The sequence below is a fragment of the Bombus bifarius genome, unplaced genomic scaffold (assembly GCF_011952205.1).
Source record: "Bombus bifarius isolate JDL3187 unplaced genomic scaffold, Bbif_JDL3187 scf7180000007966, whole genome shotgun sequence".
NCBI lineage: Eukaryota > Metazoa > Arthropoda > Insecta > Hymenoptera > Apidae > Bombus > Bombus bifarius.
Genome location: NW_022884352.1, coordinates 3,519,680 through 3,542,063, shown reverse-complemented (window position 1 = coordinate 3,542,063; position 22,384 = coordinate 3,519,680). Strand labels below are relative to the sequence as shown.

The 22,384-nt window shown below is 33.6% G+C and overlaps 1 protein-coding gene across 5 annotated transcripts in view; it reads left to right on the top strand.

Moving 5' to 3' along the window:
* The window catches only part of LOC117217312 (filamin-A), a 51,744-nt gene that overhangs the window by 6,878 nt on the left and 22,482 nt on the right, over positions 1-22,384 (top strand). Inside the window, exons 3-16 of one of the 5 annotated variants that reach the window (XM_033464829.1) lie at positions 4,407-4,747; positions 5,229-5,356; positions 5,655-5,669; positions 6,214-6,352; positions 7,974-8,258; positions 8,373-8,683; positions 9,344-9,770; positions 10,264-10,479; positions 10,880-11,267; positions 12,060-12,629; positions 13,834-14,178; positions 14,675-15,279; positions 16,049-16,347; positions 18,210-18,348. In XM_033464829.1, coding sequence (XP_033320720.1) covers positions 4,407-4,747; positions 5,229-5,356; positions 5,655-5,669; positions 6,214-6,352; positions 7,974-8,258; positions 8,373-8,683; positions 9,344-9,770; positions 10,264-10,479; positions 10,880-11,267; positions 12,060-12,629; positions 13,834-14,178; positions 14,675-15,279; positions 16,049-16,347; positions 18,210-18,348 — 4,208 coding nt within the window. Of the gene's footprint in view, positions 1-4,406; positions 4,748-5,228; positions 5,357-5,654; positions 5,670-6,213; positions 6,353-7,973; positions 8,259-8,372; positions 8,684-9,343; positions 9,771-10,263; positions 10,480-10,879; positions 11,268-12,059; positions 12,630-13,833; positions 14,179-14,674; positions 15,280-16,048; positions 16,348-18,209; positions 18,349-19,591; positions 19,742-22,384 lie in introns of those variants that run through there. The other 4 variants (XM_033464836.1, XM_033464843.1, XM_033464853.1 and 1 more) reach the window with 4 other exon arrangements.

The window sequence follows — 22,384 nt, the reverse complement described above, 5'->3', positions numbered from 1 at the left end:
CACGGAATAGTAAAAGATCCTCGAATCGATGATGCTTTATCGAAATATTTCAAAATCTGTAGGATAGGAATATAGCGATAGTTTTGTTACCTGTACCCACTAAATATTTCTGAGAATTAGCAATTATATAAAACGTGCTTCGTCCATTCTTTATGATAGTCGTGAATCTTTCATTTCTTTCAAGGACTAATCTCTTCTAAGTATTTATAAGATATAAAAGGATTTGATATATGTAGGTATCAAGCCATACATATTTATTAGTATATTAGTATATTAGTATATTGGTTCATGTACGTAAATTATTTTATATATCTAAATAATTCTAAAAACTATAAATAGTTTGCTCTTGAAAGTGATTTTGGGAAGCGGGAAGAGGGAGTGAGAGGGAGACATGGAAAGTAGGCGGGAAGGCAGGTAGGTAGGCGCACGATGAGGTGAAGGTCATATTTGCTCAGGTACAAGGGACGTCATCTTTGCTTTCAGTTTGCGTACACCTATGCCAAACTCATTCTCCCGATAAGATAGTTTTTTCTCAAAATTAAAAAAATTTCGAGAGAAATACTCTTCAAACTTCTTGTCCACGTAATTCATTTTAATTCTAAACCAATTATGTTTTAGTCGTGTGTGTGTGTGTGTGTATATTTATAAATTATCGACTAAAAATGAAACCAGAAAACAAATCTTTTCGTTCGTTGTAATTGTACAATGTGTTAATTTAGTGGAAACATAACAATAACTGTCACGAGGATAAATGATAATGGCATTCTTTTCCGTCTTATAACTTATCAATACGTTCTTAATTTAAAATACAACTGGTTATCACGGCATGGAATGTTTTACTCGCTTAAATTCATGTAGAATACGCGTTTGTACTGAAGTCATTCGTTTAAATTTATATTTGTCATAGTGCGTCTGCTCTGGCATCATTTTAATTAATTATTTTGTTCATTCTGATAATTATCTTTATCGTACGATATTAAAGGAGACAATCTTTTGTTAATGAAACTTCTTATTTACGTTTTTTCATTGCGCTGGATTTCTTCTTATGTTTATTCTTTTGTTTTACCTACGTATATATATATATATATAGTAATAGTTTATCTATTACTGTTGCACTTTGCGATGTAGATAAATTTATCACCTACCCTTTGCGATGAAGTAGAAAATAGAAACTTGTCCTTTCTAATTACTTGAAAGAATTTTATAAAAATAATCGAATGAGTAATATTTTTATCACATAAAAGTATTTCCTTGTGCGAGTTTAGAATTTCTTTGTGAAATGAATTTGTATATCTATGAAAGAATTAGCGTACATGCAAGATATTAGTATTATTATCTTATCTTCTATACAAACGTAGAAATTCCTTAAAAAATCCACTGTTTATATGTATTGAGTTGTCGATCACGCTTCTTCTCGAGTGCCCATGACGTTTTCCTCGACCGTATTCCGCGGCGAGTTTAGACGATGACGTCATTGGTGGCTAACCGGTTACGTCATGGATTGAACGCGCATTAGGAGCTCGTGCAGGAGACGACTTCCAAGCATCGCTGACTCCGTCCATTACTTCATCTTACGTCTGTCAAACATAATTGCTAAAAATGAGTAATTAGATTTTAATTCTAGACTGCTTATAGAAGTTCAGATTTGTATGATCTACAACTGAAGAAATAGGATAGAAGCAGACATTTGATATCGTGTACAGTCGTCATGTGAATTTTTGCACATTATCTAAATTTCCCATAAACGCATAAACATCTTATGTCAACTAATTTATAATTACCAAATAATAACGGGAGAACTTGGGAGTTGGATGAAAATTTGGATGAAACACCGAGCCAACAAGTGAATAATGAGGATTGAATTAAACCACAATTGTCGCCACGATTTTTTATATGCTATTTATGATGATCTTCGTGTACTATTTATGCCAACTGGAATCAGTTTTCTTGCGTTATGAAATTTGAGATCGAAGCGAATTCTAAGTGTACTAACACATATGCGTATAGTACGTTTCTCCATGTTCTAGAGTTTATTGGATAGTCCTAACACACTGTACACAGATACGAACTACATTTGATATAATTTCTCGAAATATACTCGTCATTATACCGGATCTGTGTAAATAGCAACCACGTAACACGAGATATTCTATTGTGTATAGTATGAATAGAGAAGTTTCTTTCGAAACAGAAGACTATTGTGTACGAATCATAATTCTCACGTTTATAATTTGTTCAGTTATATTTGACGATCATTTTCTTGTTTATTTTAATTAGGTCAACGTTTAAATAGATATATTTGTGAAAAGAAAAAAGGTATTCCAAGTCCTTTGAACATTCAAATACCAAAATGTTACATTCAAATTTGAAGAATTAGGATTATTTCTTTGTTATACAGTTCATGGTTTTCGTCAATTGCTGTATATCACATTCGGCGACGTAGAAAACTCTTATCTAATTTTAATCGAACCGACAAGGTTGCGAACGTATTTTCCTGAAAATAAATTTGTCAGATACTCAGGTTACCGCGAAGTTGCCAAAATTGATTAAAGCGAATGCAATTACCGTGATATTGATTCAAATGGTACTCTATAGTTGTCTCGTTTCTAATATGAGAAAGAGGATGCAGTCGCCTAAAATATTTTGCACCAGTCATTATCATAATATATAGTCTCCCATTTACTCCTTTGTTATTTGTATGGCAGCACTGTCGTGCTAAGAATATCAACTCTGATTCGTCCATATTTTTGCTTGTAAAATACATTTATTCGGTGTCAATTGGAAATTGTAATAAATATGTTTACGAATTGTTTTCTATGTTGGCATTGCAATCAAAATCTAAAGGTTGTAAAGTTTGAAGCGATAGAAATTCGTATGACTCATCGCCGAAGATAAAATTAGAGCGTGATTAAAAAAAATTTGCGAACTGTGTAATCGGGAATATTGATTACGTCTGACAAGCTATTATGACATAGTGTGCGCATAATATATATATATTTATGGACATACCAGGTGACACAATCTCTTTATAAAAATATTGAAGTTGACGTTGTCTAATCAACGTGGTATATCTTGTAATAAAGTACAGTGTATCATGGCTGACGTGATCTTAAATAAAATAAATAACAGATAATATAAAGTATGGTGAATATAACAAATAGCTATTTTTCTTTTAGCTGTACTTCACATCAAATGCAATTACTTTCTTTCGCAGAACTAGCGTTGATTCATTTTGATGTGTAAGCGTCATTTTTTAGCCATTGTATCACTGTATGGCTATTCCTGGCCGGAAATGTCAGAAATATGTCTGCATGTATTTTATATCTGCTCGTAAAATGCTCTTTAAAGCAGGTTTTCAATCAAACATAAATTTTGTATCTTCAAATATGAAAACGAAGAGATGGATTTAATAAAGTCGAAATAAATAGAATACCGTTTATTTCTCTTACATATAAATACGTAGAAGCAAATGTCTTAATGAACGAGACAGAATATTTCGTTAATCATCAGGTTCCCGACTAATAAAGATACATATTTTTTAATACAGAATTCTCTCATTTTTTTACAAAAAATTATTTACAAGTTGAATAGTTTCATCGGTGAATGCTTTATTAAGAAACCAATGTTTTATTACATACTAAGCTCGAAACAGAAAAATAATATGTTAAATTAATCGTAGATTATATTTACACTGATCGCGTGTGTATAGTGATATTAGCTACCGTCCCTGACCGTGATAAGAGCTCGGTAGTTTCTCTCTTGAGCCAATATTGATATAGAGAACAACTATTTCTTTCTTCTTATCTAACAGAACTATCTTCTCGCTTTTCTTGATTTCAGATTAATCTATAAATGGTATGAAAATCTATCCCAGTGAAAATGAAATTACAGTCTGTATTTCAAAGATTATTTCTAGTTTTATCATTTACAGTCTCATTGATTCAACTTTAATCAAATATTTGTCGAAAACGTAGTTTTATTTCCAACGTTACGGTCCATGAAGATAATTGTTGTTATTTCTATATTTAGAGGTAGAATCACAATAGCTATTATTTTATTCTTTGGATAAATCTATCACACCGTTTTGAGCCGATAAACCATTATTGTACTTTCTTACATGGTCTAGGGATAAAAACAAAAGAATATCTTAAACCTATCGATTAAATCTATCGATTATTTCTAGAACTATATTCTAGTTACTATTTATTGTAACTAACGTATCTGCATATGGATGGCGAGCGCGACCTCACGTTGTCATTTTCAACAATAATCATAATAATAGCGGACATTTATCTACCCTTTTTCTTGGCGTAAAATTAAAGAATTGCACCTATTGTGAATTAATTTTCTAAATTCGCAATTCGTTATTATTCCACTGCATCTAGTATTTCAAAATGATTTTATAGATTCAACGGACATCGTCGATTCTAAACTCAAGTTAATCCTGGGTTTAATATGGACCCTAATTTTACACTATTCGATATCGATGCCTCTCTGGAATGGAGAAGAGGGTTCTCAAACAGAGGGACCAAAACAAAGACTCATCAAGTGGATCAAGAACAAAGTACCAGAATTGGTAATCGGTAATTTCACTACTGATTGGAACGATGGCCGTGCTATCGGTGCTTTGGTAGATGGAGTTGCGTCTGGTCTTTGCCCTGATTGGCACGAGTGGAATAAAAATGACGCAATTCAAAATGCATCGGAAGCAATGCAATTAGCGGATGATTGGCTGAATATACCTCAGGTAAATGCTATAATGCTTGTTATGTTGTTTAAGGAAAATTTGTAAAAATATATATCGGAAAATTTTTTACGCTTCTCTATCGCCATCATCTATTGTATTTACTTGTATTTATTCTGACTTTTGTTCCTTCTTTCTGAACTCTTATTAGCTGTTATCTTTTTTTTCTTACGTTTAATAGCTTCGTTTTTTCGCTGTTAAATAATAGTTTCATACAGCTACGTGATAAAATAATGAGAAGTTCATTTTTATAAATTATTTGTCGTTTTATTCGTTCTCGTTCTAATTTAAAATTATTTGCAGCGATGAGAAAGCGATTGTAAATATTTTATTTTGTGCAATGGGATTAGTTTTAAAAATTAAATAAATTAGTATAGTAACGATGTTAAATTGCAACGAGAGACATGACACGAAAGCGAATGAAACGATTACAGAAAAGCAAACTAACTACTTTACTATTTAATTCTGTCATTCTTTTATATAGCTCATCAAGCCAGAGGAAATGGTTAATCCAAATATAGACGAAATGTCAATGATGACATATTTGAGTCAATACCCTAACGCAAAACTAAAACCAGGAGCACCTCTTCGACCACGTATCAATCGAAATAGGTAAGTCGATGAATAAATTCTCTCATCGATCATTTGTTATACGATAAAGCCAGATTTCATGAAATGACAGTCAACTATTATCGTATCGTATCGCGCGAAGAAGCTTTTTATATCAAAAAGGTTTAATTGAAAAATAATTAAGAAGTATAAATTACAGTAGAGTAGGCATCCGAATGTAGAAGCAAAAATGTAAATTATTTCTTCTATATTTAGTCTCGCGTATAAATAGAGAGAGTGTAAATGTTTTAATGACACAAAGTGGTATAATTAATAAATCTATTTTATTTTCCGGTTGCAGTATCCCGCCACCGCGGTAAGTTACGTAAATATCGTGTTTTCTTGCATCTTTCATAGTCATTCATATTTTTTTTTATAATAAAATAATAGTTATGCATAGTTTGGCGCAATTAATTCCTGGCTATTCAAATCAAAGATTGTAACAACTTTGTTTTCTATTTTTCCCTAATAGACCACTTTAAATCATTCGGTTAATTAAAATTCGCAATTAGCTAAATTTATTGGTATGCAACACATACTATTTTCTAAGGCAATGAAAATTGAAAAATTGCATCCTTCTTGTACAGAACAGTTATTATTGCAATGAAGTGTAAAAACTTTCGAATTACTATAACAAATTCTGTACTCAACTAGTTTTTTCTCAGTCTGCTTAAATATAAGCTATTGTTGTTTCTTGTTTATTTTAATTATAGTAAACTAAGATTTTCTTTTAAAAAAATTAATTTAGAATTAATTTAGAACTTAAGCTTTCAATGTGATTCTTTATTTTTTGTATATTATTATTTTTTATTTTCATTCTTTATCTTTTGTGTATTAATTAAATTTTTTATTTCCTGCAGAGTACGTGCTTACGGTCCTGGTATTGAACCAAGTGGTGTAGTCATCGGAGCACCAACTAATTTCACTGTAGAAACATTATCTGCCGGTAAAGGAGATGTCGAAGTCATTGTGGAAGATTTTCAAGGAATGAAACTTCCGGTGAGAACAATTTTTCGTAACATAAACATTTTTCGATCACTAAAACACTTATATTTATGGCTATGGCTCGACTAATCCATTTATAAAAAATTTAAAAATGTAAAAATGCAGAGAGTGCGTGTTAAAATAGGATGTTTCTTACGATTTAATAAACGGAACGAATCTGTATTTCAATTCTACTTCTTGAGGTGCATTTATAGAAATACAAGTTCCCAAAAAAATTCACAATTTAATTATAGTTCATTGGGAAATTTAAAGAATCTACAACTAAACTTCCAAATATTTTTATATTGCATAATTTATAATCGCTACGTGCGCTACGATTGCTACGTTACGTACCCATTCATCTACTTGCCATGTATAATGTGGTTGACCACCATCCCGGAAATTGCTACACTTGTATCATAATCATAAATTGATTACAAGCCAGGATACACGTAATAGTTTATTCTTACTTTTCTACATTTCTTTTCTTTTCTGCAACAGTTACAGTACTCGAATTAATTGAAATTCATTTTATTACAACCTTGATATAAAAATATGTAACACGATTTTTATGCATGATTTAGTAGATAGATAACTCTATTTTGCTGCCTTTCGACCTTGAAAAGAGGGTTGGCACGTGGTTATGCCTACAAAATCAATATAGGATATTATACAAATACTTAATATACAAATACTTATACTATAAATACTTGAACTTTAAATAGTACAGGATTTAGTATAATCTTACATTAGATTAGATTTCATAGTTACTAATAACATTACGAATAAATAGATTTACACTAATAGAATTAATATAACACGCTTATTCGTCATAAATCTGATATATCGTGTGAAATGAAAGAATTCTTTAAAATATATGTTTATGTGTAAAATTGGAAGAAGGAGTTGCTTAATTTATACAGCGAAATGTTTCAGATACAAGCAATTAAGATAATAAGAATAGAATGGAGATTCTAATTTTGGCACGATTAGTTCAATTGTTAGTCAGTCAATCACACGTTGGCACGTACAAGCTTTGCTACACGAGAAACATGGATAAATGTACATTCGTATAAATTATACTTCTAACAACTACAGCTTTCCAATAAATACTCACAGGTCTATCAATTAAAATAGGCTTTTAATTCAATCCGTGATTTTATAGGATTATGCTTTAAGCAGCTATTCTGATTCAGAATGCCACTTGTTTAGGTATTTGGGATTTTTTTCTAAAAAAACCTTTAGCCTCTTTTTATCGATCTTTGCCACACATATATATCAACGATCGGAGGATATTCGTCGATTTTTTCAAGTGAGAATAATCAGAATTCCGCGAGTTACGTGTTATTAAATAAAGTGCTGATAGATCTGTATGCCAAAGACTGATAGGGAAAGTTTTATGACTCCTTTGGAAATAGATTTACAAAAATATCCAAAATAATGGTATTTTAGACCGGAATATTCCGTTAAGATGTGCCAATGGATTGTATCATTGAAAAGAATGAATATGAATATTATTTGAATTTTAATTTACAAAGCTAAGTAAATGGTATTTTAATTGCAATTAAATTTATTAATCTTATCTTGATAATCAAATTTAATTTTATTTAATTTAAATAATTTTTCTTTCTTAAAGGTTGATATCAAGTTCAATAGAGACAAAAATCTCACCTATTCCGTGTCATATACTCCGAAGACGCCATCACCGCATAAAGTACAAATACTGTATGCCGGAAAAGAAATTCCAAAAAGTCCATACGTGGTGAATGTAGAAACACCATCAGCTGATCCTAGCAAAATTATAGCAAGTGGGCCAGGATTACAGGCGGATGGAATCTTAGTCAACAAACCTACTTTCTTTGATATATTCACGAAGACTGCTGGACGTGGCGCGCCAGTAGTTACAATCTTGGACGAAGAGGTATATTATTAAATAAGGATATGCATTATCATTGTATGAATTAGCTTATTTTTCTGTTAATTAAACGATTTTTATTATATATTCTAACTACCTGTTACGAATTCTGGTTTGTAGGGATTAAACGTACCTTTCAAATTACGTCAAACTCTACCAGAAGTATGGAGGTGCGAATATACCCCTACCGAAATTGGGGTACATACGATAAAGATGTCTTTTGCTGGCAAATCGATACCTGGCAGTCCTTGTAATGTTAACGTAGGTTCGGGGACAGATGCTAAGAAATGTAGAGCTTATGGACGAGGATTATTACCGAATGGAGTTCGTGCTCACGACAATGTGGATTTCGTTATCGTCACAAAGGATGCCGGTGAAGATGTGCTTGGAGTTAAAATTATTGGTCCCGGAGGAGTCAGTCAATCTGTTCAGTAAGCAATTTTATCTTCTTGATAAAATCTTGATTAAAAATTATTTATTAGAATTTGTGACGAAGAAGATACACAGAAGATGTATTTAATCTAACGAACATGATCATCCAAGCAACTTGGTAGGCTTATTTCTTTATGAGCTTCGAATTAATCGAAGTTGTATGGATTTAACTTTCGCGGAACAAAGCTAAACAAATTTCACACACAGATTTGTACATCAATTTCTACCTAATCGATTGGTTATTAATAATTATTGAATCGAGCATTGGAACTAAAGTGACTGTGAATTCCAGCTAATATTGAACGTCCACAAATATAATTTAATTCTATGTAATAATAGAAGTACCTTTAGGCTCTATGCTGTAAATGACACTCGACAAAAATTGACATATTAATTAATATAACATAAATTGTACGCGAGTTCAATGTACAGATTCAAGCTGAGTACATTTGCATCGAAAGTTTCTACACTTTTACAGATGCAATTCGAGGTTCAAATGGTGTAAGAAATAAAGTTGATTGTTCAATTAGGAATATACAGCAGCAAGACTTCGTAAATTAATACTCTTAATTGACTTTTTTTCTTTTGATTTTTATAATTGATTCTTTGGCCGATTTATGGACTTCGAAGCACCACTTATATATATATATTTTTTCCAGTATGGTTAAAATTGACCAAAAAACGTACAAGTGTAATTACACACCGATGAAAGAGGGACGATACGTGGTGATGATAACATACGGCGGAAAAGAAATTTACAAGTCACCGTTCGAGGTGAACGTTGGCCCTTACAAGGAATCAGCGATCAGAGCTTATGGGCCTGGTCTTCACGGTGGTATAGTCGATCATACAGCCAAGTTCATTATAGACACACAGAGAGAAACCGCTGGTCTTGGATTCGCGATCGAAGGACCTTCGGAAGCGAAAATCTTCTGTCACGATAACGGCGATGGAACAGGCGTCATATCCTACTTACCAACTGCACCAGGCCAATACGCGGTTCACATTCGTTGCGATAACGAGGATATTCCGAAATCGCCCTACATCGTGAATATTTTGCCGAAAGGGGACTTCGATCCTGACAAGGTCTGATTTTCATATATTCGTGGTCCTTTGGCTTTCGATCGTGTCCTAATATAACAGTATTGCACTCTTTTTGTTTTAATCGACCTTAACGTTGCTTTGACATAGAAAGTCACCAGCAAAGCTCGTTCGATCGTTCGTTCATGCCTAAATTATTAATTCGCAATTGGTATTGCTGGATATATGGCCATTCAGTTTACATTGGATTAAAGTTTCTTAATTGTGGAATATTTCATTTCAATTTATACGCTATATGTTGGCCATTGATAAACCTTATCAATTAAAATACAGAATATATGTGAAATTAAGGAAGCGAAGATTATGTTAATTCTGTTATTACAACGATGCTAATTGAGGGTTAATTAAAATTTTGCTAACTATTCTTATTTGTTCCGATATTTTTTGAATATTGTAGTTCGCTTCTTCGATGCTCTGAAATCGTTTCGATGAACTGAGTGAATGAAAGACGAGTGATTTAACAAAGTACGATTTGCAGGTTGAAGTGTACGGTCCGGGAATTCAAGCGGAGACTCTTCCTGTTGGGAAACCGACGAATTTTACGGTGGACGTAAAGAAAGCTGGGCAAGCACCGTTGGAAGTCGTTGTTCAAGATATTCAAGGAAAGGATGTACCCGTTCGATTGGAGGATAATCACGATGGCACAGTGCAATGTCACTATACTCCTACGTCTGCATCAAATCACGTTATCATGGTGAGGCATTGAAAATTTTGACAGATGCAACGTTTCGATATTCTATAAAATATGGCTTAATCGTAAGACGAGTTGATACTTGAGATAAGATAAGAATTTATCGATGCTAAATGTTCTTTGAAAAAGACCAAAAATTTCTTCGGAATTGGTCTGATTCATAAAGAATTTCGTACGTCGCTTTGATTTTACGATATCAAATTATAATTCAAAAAATTGGTGGAATTTTACGAAATAGCAAATACCAGCGAATAAAGACGATGATAAATGTTATATTACTTAGGAAAGTACTTAAAAGTACAGATATATCTAACTGTTAGGAATAAGATAAATTATATACATATTTAGAACACAAAAATATAAATAAAATTGATATTAAATAATTATATGATAATATTCGTAGGTTATTTACGGTGGCGTAGCTACGAAACACTCACCTTATCGAGTAAAGGTAGAAGGACCTTTAAACGTTGCTATGTTATCAGCATACGGACCCGGACTCGAGAAAGGGGTCAAGTCGAACATACCAACGCATTTTATCGTCGATTGTCGCGAAGTTGGATCAGGTGAACTTCGCGTGAACATAAAAGATTCTGACAACAAAGAAATTCCATTTTCACTTTCGGACAACAAGGATGGCACGCATACTATCACTTACGTAGCACGAGAACCAGGAACTTGCTCCGTAAATTTGAATTATGGAGGCTTGAACGCACCTCAGTGTCCGATTAAAGTGAACGTTGAATCGCATATCGATATCTCCGAGGTCAAAGTAGAAGGTCTTGCTCAAAGTAAGTATAAAATTACCTATTTATTATGCCTATTATTATGCCTATGTCTAATTCGTTGTAATTCAATAATTACGAATATTATTAAAATCTCTAAAATCTCAAAGTTTCTAAATCTTCAAAATGTATCGCTACGAGCTATACACAGTGTACGATTTCGATTTATTATTATAAATAATAAATTCGAGAAGCACTCTGGTTGAAAGAGAATTGTTTACAGTAGCGTTACAGGAGATTGAGAGTGTCATAGTCAGACAAACGCAGGACGATAGAATATCAGACATAGGCCACGCATATCTTTTTCGGCTACACTCATCGCCCTATCTTTATAGTTTTGTAAATGTTCATATCGTGAATTCGATGCTCGTATCTAAGATTTCTTAAAGACTAGGGAAAAATCTCTGAGCGAGGCGAATAAGAAATCTAAGCGAGTTAGCAAGCGATCGTAACGTTTACGTCGGTCTATGCAGGTCGTCTATTTCCACTTAACCAAACGAAACTCTATCAATCACATGCTAATTATCTGTTCCAAGTAAGTACGGTATGAAAAGAGCATAGCATGACTTCACGAATTCACAAAAAAAAAAAAAAAAACACACTACAGAGCAAGACTTTGCAAAAGAGATCTGGCCTTTCTCAAGAATATTGGTTTTTATCACCACTGACTACTCTCATCGTGATCGCTAGTCACTTTGGAAGGTGCATGCGATTTTAAACTTGTAATTAAGAAAGACAAAAGGTAGAGCAGAAAATGGGAAGAAAACTAAACAATTCGAAACTAAATCCATGTCACAGCGGCTCCAGTGAACAGCTTGCAGCAGTTCCTCGTGATAACTCAGGACGCAGGCAAGCCAGCGGACTTTCAGGTGACGATAACCGCACCTTCGGGCAACCGTATCAAGGCGCACGTGATACCAATTCGCGAAGGCTATCTCGTGAATTTTACGCCGACAGAACTAGGCGAATATCTGTTGGGGATTAGTTTCGGCGGAGTGCCAATATCCAACCAGCCGTATCGATTGACCTGCGTGCATGGCTCGGATCCTGAAAAGGTCCGAGCTTCTGGGCCAGGTTTAACCCATGGAATAATAAACAAACCGGCTGAGTTCGTGATCGATACTCGCGGAGCTGGACAAGGCAATCTCGGTGTGACGGTCGAAGGTCCCTGCGAAGCTGCCATTAATTGTCGAGATAATGGCGATGGAACGTGTTCCGTTGCGTACTTACCTACGGAAGTTGGCGATTATGGTATCAATATTACCTTCAACGAGAAGCATATTCCTGGCTCGCCTTTCCAGGCGATCGTTGTAAAAGACGTCGATGTGTCGAAGATAAAAGTCACTGGGACCGGCATTCAACCAAACGGTATCGTTTGTCGTGCTTTTGCAAGGTTCCGCTTTTATTAACAGCAGGAGTGTTCCGGGTGTTTTCTTTTGCGTGTGTAGTGTGCTATAACGTAGGTACATATTAGGTGGATGGTGAGACGGATGAAGTATATTTCGAAGAAATTTTCTTTTACCAAAGCAACAATGACTCGTTAATTTGTTTATCGATGTCGTCGAAACCGAACCGATGTTTTAATTCTTTTAAGCCTATGACAATTTTACGTTTCATCTAAATGAGCTTTTTCATTATTATTAAATCTGTTGTTATTAGACATAATATTACCTACATCTTTAGGAACGTAGTTTCTTTCTCAGTTTTCTTCTTTCTCTCCTTGAAAATTTGCGACTATCTTTCCAAACAACAGTCTTTCTTAATTGATAATAATAAATCAAGAGTATTATTAATCGTAAACAATTCGTGCGTCTTTTATCTAAGATAAAGGTGAATCATCGAAATGTATTTCATCCAAATTATTATCCAACGTAATTTTGGGTATTTTTGTTTGTTCATCGATTTTGTGATAGTGTTTATGCTGCAACTTATGACAGAGATGCACATTACACAGTTTGATACATAAAAAAGTGCACTGTATGCATGCTTTGTGGTATTTTGAATTTTTTTTTGTTGCTTATTAGAGAAATTCATTATATTGAGATATTTTCTATAAATTATAATTATAATTTATTATTTAAATCATATATGAATACCAAGGATATTCTTTTCCATCGAAAATATAGCAAACGAATATGTAATTGCTTAGGATTTCTATCCTAAAAAATTCCGGAATTTTGTATAAAAGGAATTTTTTATGTTTGCGAATTCGATCCAAATCTCCTTCCGAGCAATTACACTGTTTATAAGTTACAGGCAGCGGACACCTGTGCATTGTTTAGTGCGCCACGTTTGTTGTTAATATCTTTTTTAGAAGTTATGTTTTATATTTTTCACATGTTTCAAGATACATACACGAAGCTATAAATATAGCTTCTAACTATTTAAGCCTATATTTCCGATTACTATTATCCATTTTTATTTCTATAAGTATTGAATTATCCTACACACTTGTATAAATAGTTCACGAATGTTTGTCACGAAATTTCAAAAAACTGCAACTTTTCTTAATCTGTTAAATTATACATAATAAATATACGTATTGTAATAATATATTTTTGGCAAATTTCAGGCCCATGCGTAAATCGTGCAACGGAGTTCACAGTGGATGCTCGAGCGCTTCCAAAGGCGAAGAACGATCATGACAAACTTTCCTGCATAATTAACAATCCCAGTGGCAATACGACTGAGAAAGTGATTGCTTTACAAAGGGACGGAACTTATTGCGTCAGTTACAAGCCATTTGAAGAAGGACCTCATACTATAGACATACGTTATGACAACATTCCAGTTCCCGGTTCACCCTTTACAGTTAACGTTAAATACCATAGCGATCCTAGCAAATGTAAAGCGTACGGACCAGGTTTGAAAAAAGGATTCGTGAATAAGTACAACACGTTCGTCGTAGAAACGAAAGGTAAAATTTTTGAGAGACAAAACGAGCAAATTTTACTGATTTACCTGTACGAGTAGTATCGAGTTGGTGACAAAGTAATTTCGCTTCTGTGGCTATGCACTTACACATACATGTCCATACATTAGCTTTGGAAGCTTCTTTATGTTATCTTCATACAGAAAAAAGTTAATTTTGATTGAAAATATTTGTTCCTCGGTTCTCGATCGACCGTCTATGGTAATCTGATGGCGCCGTCTCTGGAACATAGAAGGGAATTTCAATAGAACTTAATTAGTTGCATTTACACATTTTTCAAATTTATATAACTTAATCGACCAAAGATAAACATCTCCTAACTACATTGTCTTTTATCTCTGTGATGATTCTCTCTTCTGCTTACTTGCTTCGTTAGTTGAATTAATTTGTCATATTTAAATTAGTTTTCGACTCTACTACTTAGTCGAATTAATTTATAACTATATAATTAGATAGCATAAAATGATTTGTAAATGTTTAGATGCTGGAAATGGCGGATTATCTCTATTAATGGAAGGCAACGACTACGCGCAGGTGACTTGCAAAGGAAACGACGATGGCTATTGCACAGTGGAGTATTTTCCACCGTCGCCGGGTGACTACGAAATATCCATCAAATTTGCCGAGCAACACATTCCTGGGTCTCCTTTCCAAGTCCAAGTCGTGGACGACATGCAAGCGAACAACGTGACTGCCTACGGCGAAGGCTTGAAAGTAGTAAGAGAAAATATATCGACGAAGTTCATGGTGAATACCTCCAAGTGCAATCCAGCACAATTGAATGTCACGCTGAAGACCAACAAAGGACGAGTTCAGAAACCAATAATCAAAAACTGTGGAAATGGATTATTCGAAGTTACATATCAACCACCATCTCCTGACAGTGATCTGCAAGTTGGAGTTATTTTCGATGGAGAAGATATTCCAGGAAGTCCTTTCAAACCGAAAGTTCTGCCCACTGTAGAGCCAAATAAGGTTGCTGTCACGGGACTTGGTGTGGCACCTGTTTGTACCGCATCTTTTCCCGTTGATTTCGTAGTAGACACCTCCGAAGCTGGTTACGGTGATCTGGAGGTTCAAGTATTGGTAAGTAATAAATAAATGTTATACCGCCTGTGTTATTTATTGTTGTTTTATCCATGTCTCTCCACTTTGCATAGCTTCCGATTATATCTTCATTTACAGTTTATATTACGTTACATATCATTCGTTTAATACGTTCAAGCTTTTTCATGCGCGCCTTCTCTAATAACATTTGCATTTTGTTCCAGTTTCCGTTACATCACACTTTTATAAATCAAAATTGGGACCATAAATGGAGCGAATAACGTGTTAATTAATCTTATCTAACAGTCTTACGAAATCGTATTATCTTAGGACTATCTTATTTTAGAATCAATGATAGCTATTCTTTAAATCTTTCAAGAAAGGTTCTTAAAAATAATATAGAAAACGATGTGATAACACGGAGTATAAGGATACTCAAATTTGAACAAGTAAATTGAATGTAACTTTTTAAATGAGATTTGCAATCCCGCGTACAATAGCTTCAAGGTGACGTTAGAGGAACTATACATCTTGAAGTAGTTTCAACAAAATATATCGTGTTATGAATAAGAAAATACAAGGTTTCGTTAAAAAACATTATCTTCACATTGAAATATCCTTCGTTATTCTGTCGAGAACAAAATTATTTATGCCAAATATCGTACCTCTTTGTAACAATTTTTATAACATATAAAAACACTTTCTTGACAATTTTAGTCACCCGAATAAAGAAAACGACCTGTATAATTTGAAGTACATTTAAACTGACAATTAGTTTTCTTGAATCTTAATATCAAATTGCGTCTAGGGACCAGATCAGGTGCCTCGTAAGGTCGAAATTCAGGATCTTGGAGACGGGAAATATAAGGCGACCTATTTGCCCGATGATTGCGGTCGTTACAAGGTCAACGTTAAATACGGCGACAAAGAAATACCAGGATGCCCAATAAACGTTCAGAGCTTGTCCACCGGCAGAGCTGAGAAATGTAAAATCAAAGAGGGTATTCAACGTACTTTGGCTCAGGGTGAAGAGTACTGTATCACCGTGGATACCGAAAATGCAGGACGTGGTGCAGTGACCTGTCGCATACGATCTACTTCTGGAAGGTAAGCGAATTTCCACGTAGAATAATCGGATCGTTTATTTTAGAAATGGTGCAAGCCCATTTTTTGAAAAAATTCAGGAAACGAGGAATTTACATAATGCATACATTCACGTGAACTTTTTATTTATAAGCAATTCACAATTTAAATCTTTTTAAACATTTTCACTTTGTTTCAATCAACTTCTAATGGAAAATATTTATGTGAACGAAAATTCGTTAATAAATTAAACTGCATAATCATTTATTTTAGAAGCGGTGTATATTTAAGCACGGAAAGACGTGGATTTTTCAATAGATGAAAACGCGAACAATTGAATATCTGGAAATAAAGGAAGATGGACTTACATCACTTTCGAAATAAATGGTTCAATCAACGAAGAGTGTTGAGGCTGAATCGTTCGAATTTAGACAAAAATAACTCTATTGGAATTTAGATGAGCATTATCGTATTTCTATTCGTTGGAAAGAACTGCATCATTTCTACGCGATAGTTCTAACAATCGTTCGTTTGTTTTGCTAATATTTAGTTTATAGAAATCATATAGATGCATTTATTATCAAGTGAATATTAATCATCCGGTTGATGTTGACGGCGAGTAAATATTAGTCAGTCACGAAACTCTCGAAGAATCCCTTGTGTTTGAAATATTGGCATTTATCCGACATGCTATCGCCTTAGTAAATAAACGATTTACGTTTTGGCACAAAGTAGTGGCTAGTGTCATTTAAAGTAATAGCAGAAATGCCGGTCTTGACATCTCTAATTGCCAATAGAAACATTAATATATCGCGTTTCATTATTGACGTTTTACATGAGCGCTATCTTGAATTAACTCATTTTGCACATTGTGTACATGATTATACATAAAAATGATTGAATTCTCTTCGACATATATACATATGTATGTATTCTAAATATAATGAAACTCAATGGAAGTTCGGTGCATTATGAACAGGGAAATCTCTTCTGATTATCTTTATTCTGTATTGCTTTTATTTCTTGACAATTAGAAGACGATAACATTAAAACAAAGCATCACCCATGGTAGTCTTCAAGGAGCAAATTCTTCAAGTTTTAATTTCTTAATTTTCTCTACAGTGTTACAAGATGCTTGTATAAACATTTTAGCGATAAGAAATATGAGCAAGTACGTACAGTTTGACTGTTAGCTTGAGTGTATTATAAAATATACATATATATAGAGTGTGACATAGGAACAATGCAATGTAGAATGAAATACTCGTGTACAATGGAAATGTCGTTCATGAAAAACTTTTTTGCATTTGTTACTGCCGTTTTACGAGGCATCAGAAGGAACGTTGGCGACTCTATAAATATAGCTTACATACCAACGAGACGGGGAGTTGGTAAGCCGTATCAAAAGACTCAACATCAATAAATTTACGATTCAAAAATAAATATCGGGGTCATGTTGAAATTTTTAAAATCTGCTAGAACGTCCAAGTTATTTTAGCGAAATGTAACAGATAACGAGAGAGAAAAGGACAAGATTAAAGTAGAAATCTGTGAAAAATTGTAGAAAAGTTATATTTGACCGATCATGTGGGACAAACATTTTTCAGGAATTTTTTTTATGATTTTATCCCATCTCATCAATTTACCATTATTTTCGTTATTCTTGATTTACACGCATGATCGTTAATCTGTTCCTACAGTGACAATAGGAACAAGTATACCGAATTGGTTGCATAAAAATTCTTTTGTCAGAACTCATGATACATTTTTAACGATAGGTATGAATCAATGAAGAAAAAGACAAAGGTCTTGATATTTAAAAAATTTCCTATTAATTTTAACACGTATGACAATCCTCTTTTTATATCCTGTATGCTATCTTTCAGTGAGGTGGTGGACATCGATATCGAAGATAATGGCGATGGCACGGTGAACATTTATTATACTGTGGCGGATGCTGGCGATTATACCCTCAGCATTAAGTTTGGTGGTCAACCGATACCGGAAGGATTTTACACGTTCACAGTAAGTCATTACTTCTTCTATTTCCATCAGTTTTCCAATCGATTACTTTTCGTTATTTCATTCTTATTTTTATTTCACACGATTACAGATTAGAAGCTCTTATGCATATAAAATATGTTCATGCACATAATCACACTACCGCAAGGCTATAATAATTTTTGACATCATATAGCATAAAAAATGATTCATTTAGCAAAAAAATAATGCGCATGAGCGGTCTTATGAGGACAATTTTACACAAAAAGATTCGGTAAAGTGTAAAGCGTTGTTTGATTTTCTTTCATGAAGAATTATGAATTAGTAATGAATTAGTAAAGCGAGATATCTCGACTCTGTTGTTGCTATCGAAGAAGCACAACAAGTGAGCGTATCCAACAGAAACATAAAAGAACTTTAACAGCCAATTAAATTGGATTGCAAATTTCTATAAACAATGTGAGCTTAATAATCCGCAAAGCTTGAATTCATTGCTAGAAATCGAGTGAATATTTCATGATTTTATTCGATGCTCTTACAACAGATTATGTTTGTGTATTCTATCTTTAGAATGTTTTGAAGTTTACTCTGTGTCTAGTATAAAACGTAATTTTATCGTTTCATCGCTTCATCGCCTGGATTTAGGTAGTGAAAGCGTTGCGAAGCATCGAACGATTTGGAATTTTATTTATAGATCTATAAGAATCTATAAGATAATCGCAAGTGTGAGATGTACCCTAAGGTATCCTAACGCGTGTCCTTGTGATCGCCAAAATTCTTACGCGTCATCAGTCAAAATCGATTGAATCTTCTATTATCCTTTTTGAAGGGACGATCGAGAAAACAATTTCAAATTACAATTGCTTAGTTTCAAGCACGAGTCACAACAATTATACTTCCTATCATCGACTTCAGTGGAATCCGATAGTTTGCATTTCACATATTTTTTAACGTATGATATGTAAAATACTGAATGGCACGGGTTCTTCAAGTGTTTCAGACTGTTCGACCACGTACTTATTTTCTGTAACGAAAACCAGTGGTTAATTGAAGACAGAATAGAACTTATGCCAAATGGTAGAACCTGCCATCTCGAACAATTGTGCAATAAAGTTGCATTATGTATCATTAATTTTTTATGAAGGAGATGCGTGGTTTCTTGCTAAAGGATGGGTGGGGCGGCAGGCATCTAACTATAGAGACAAGATATACTGCAGGATATATTGTCGACTTTAGTTTAGTCTCCAGTGAAACAGTTCACTTCGAGGGTTCATTGGAATAGTGTCTGTCAATTTGACATTACTCCTATACTCATTCCATGCGGAGTGTCTAACGTTCCGTCCAAGTGCATTATCGAGTAGTATCGTTCTCACTAGAAACGTACCGAGTGTTATCGTATCGAGCTCACTGAAACTTTGTAAGTACTTAACAGCTTTTAGAAAGGAGGCCAGACATCTTAGTACCTCTTGACAGCTGACTTGGCAGATATCTCGAGATCATCTTCCACGATACGTATCTCTTTAAATGAAGAAATCGCTCTTTTACATTAGTCAGGAAGAAAACATAAACTTTCACATTTATTTTATTCGTTGGATAACTTTTGAAAGATATTTACGTACGTTTTTTTTATATCAATTGAATTTACATTGACTTTATACGAGTATCAGTAATAAAAATAGCAGTTAGTTTTTGGAAAATAATAAATTTATAACAGGTTGGAAATTTATAATAGATATTGAAAAAAAAGATGGAATAAGAAGTATCTGATCGTTCATTGAAGGTAACAAAATATATGATTTAGTTAGATGACGCGTTAGAGGCGAATAAAATGATTTTTTCTGACAAATATCGCTATAAAATATTTTCCAGTGAACTATTTTCTTCCTCGAGACAGCAGAAATAAACAGGAACGCGAGACAAAATTCTTTATAAATTCACGAAGAAGATATTTTCTTCTTTCTTTTTCTAATGTTATTCTTCTTTCATTGCTGCGTTATTTATACGTTATTAACAAAATTTTATACAAATTCGAAGACAATTTTACGTATAAATATATCGAGCAATGATAACATTCTTTAAGATAAGAGATTTTGGACCATTTGTGGATTATTTTTTAAAATATGAAGTATAATTATTTTATTTATAAATTATAATTATAAATATAGTTATTTTATACGATCAATTGAAATTTCAATGCAACAATCTAATTGTTTAATTATCATATTTATCCTATCTTAATTGATTTATTTTGGACTCTGTTCCATTCTTACATTTGTGTCCTATATCGCCACATCTGTAAAGATAAATTCCAACTAAGAGTGTTTTCCGATCGAACTATACGATCATTGTGAGCAATTCTGACACAATGATACTTGCTGCCGTGGAAACAGTTTAAGCGTTTGTTATTTCAGTAAAAAGCTAGACTTTAAATGAAAGACGTATGTAACTTTCAAATAGATCTTCGTCGTTTCTTTGAAATTTCACTCTTTAATGCCTTGGAATTTCTGCATATTTTCTATTTGCAAATTTATCGTTCAAACAGCCTCCCAAAAATTCTGCGAATAATGCAAAATTCACAGTGGAATAATTAAGCAAAATATTCTTGAAATATGTTGGATATATCGTTGTTCCGTTTGGTGGTAGAAAATAGTATTCGGTATTTTCAAGCTTATTTTACACAATTTATCTTATTCATATTTTTCATCGCTCACTGCCGTATTGTTTCTTCTTTTCTATATTTAAGATGAGAATCTTTTTATAGCTAGAAACCTTTCCATGAATCGTTCGCTGTTTTTCTGAAAATTATTTTCTGCTACCTTCCGTATCAAGTTGACTACAACGGTCTACGAATATATAGCTGTCGTTAGCATAAACGCTTGGAAGTTTGTCAGAACACGTTGCTTTACTGCTCAGGCAAATTCGTTAATTATCTTGAAGCTGATGTAAAGGGGAACAGTTGTCTTCGTCCCAGACTTGTAATATATGACTGTTAACTCGTACATGTGCAAATGTTCCACCAACGGCACTAAACTCACGATATGTAATACAATAAATATTTCTTTATTTTATTCCTTTAACTAAACTTATCTTCAACCAACTGATGAGAACAAAGCAAAAAGTATTACACCATAAATCAATTTATTCCTGTATGTGTATTAATTAGGAATATGAATAAAATATACAATGTCATTTTCTCATTGAATCCTATTAAGGGTAAAGCCTTTTGGTTTTGAAAATATTTTGAAGAATCACTTTTACGAAGATGCCGGTGGGAACTACATCATCTTAGAATTCCGATGATATTTATAAATGCTATTTTTGTTCTCTATGTGCATTTATTCTGTGATAATGCGCTCAACGTTAGCTGAACTATATTCAGATATTCTGAACAAAAATAAATAGCAAAGAAGAATAAAAATGATGTGATTCAGAGCAGACAAAATGTAGTACGATAGAAGTAACGCTGCAAAGAGCTTGCTCAACAATCTTGCGCATAGCAGAACTTTCTGAGTTGCTTTCGAAAGACGAAAAAGCAGCCAGAAGAAGCTAGAGAAATGCGCTATATAATCAGAGTATAAAATAAACGCCAAAGCTTGGTGTAACGTGAGAAGAAAAGCAATTCGATACTAAATTTAACGCTTTCAACAATTTATACGTAAGACGATGTTTATCCATAATTTTATCAACATTTTATTGAAACGAATAAAGGTAACTATGAAATATTATGTGTAACGTGTGCTCGTAGAGGAACGATTTCACATCAGCACGAAACCACGTCCGTTTAAATCGCCATCTGCTTATTAGAATAGCGACAGAACGATCGGTGAGATGAAAAGGAAGAAGCTTACCGATAAACAATAATCGAAGGGATACAGAGAATACAGTACGAGCTATTTAAGAGTTTTATGCGAATCTACTGCTGATCTACTTTGAAATTCAATACGCATCTGGTCCACCGTGGAGGTCTCTTAGACTATTTCGAGTGCAAGTCAGGCTTTCCCAAATTTATAAACAGAAACGTTTGGACCAGTGGGTGGAGGAAGGGGCCGAGAATTAAATT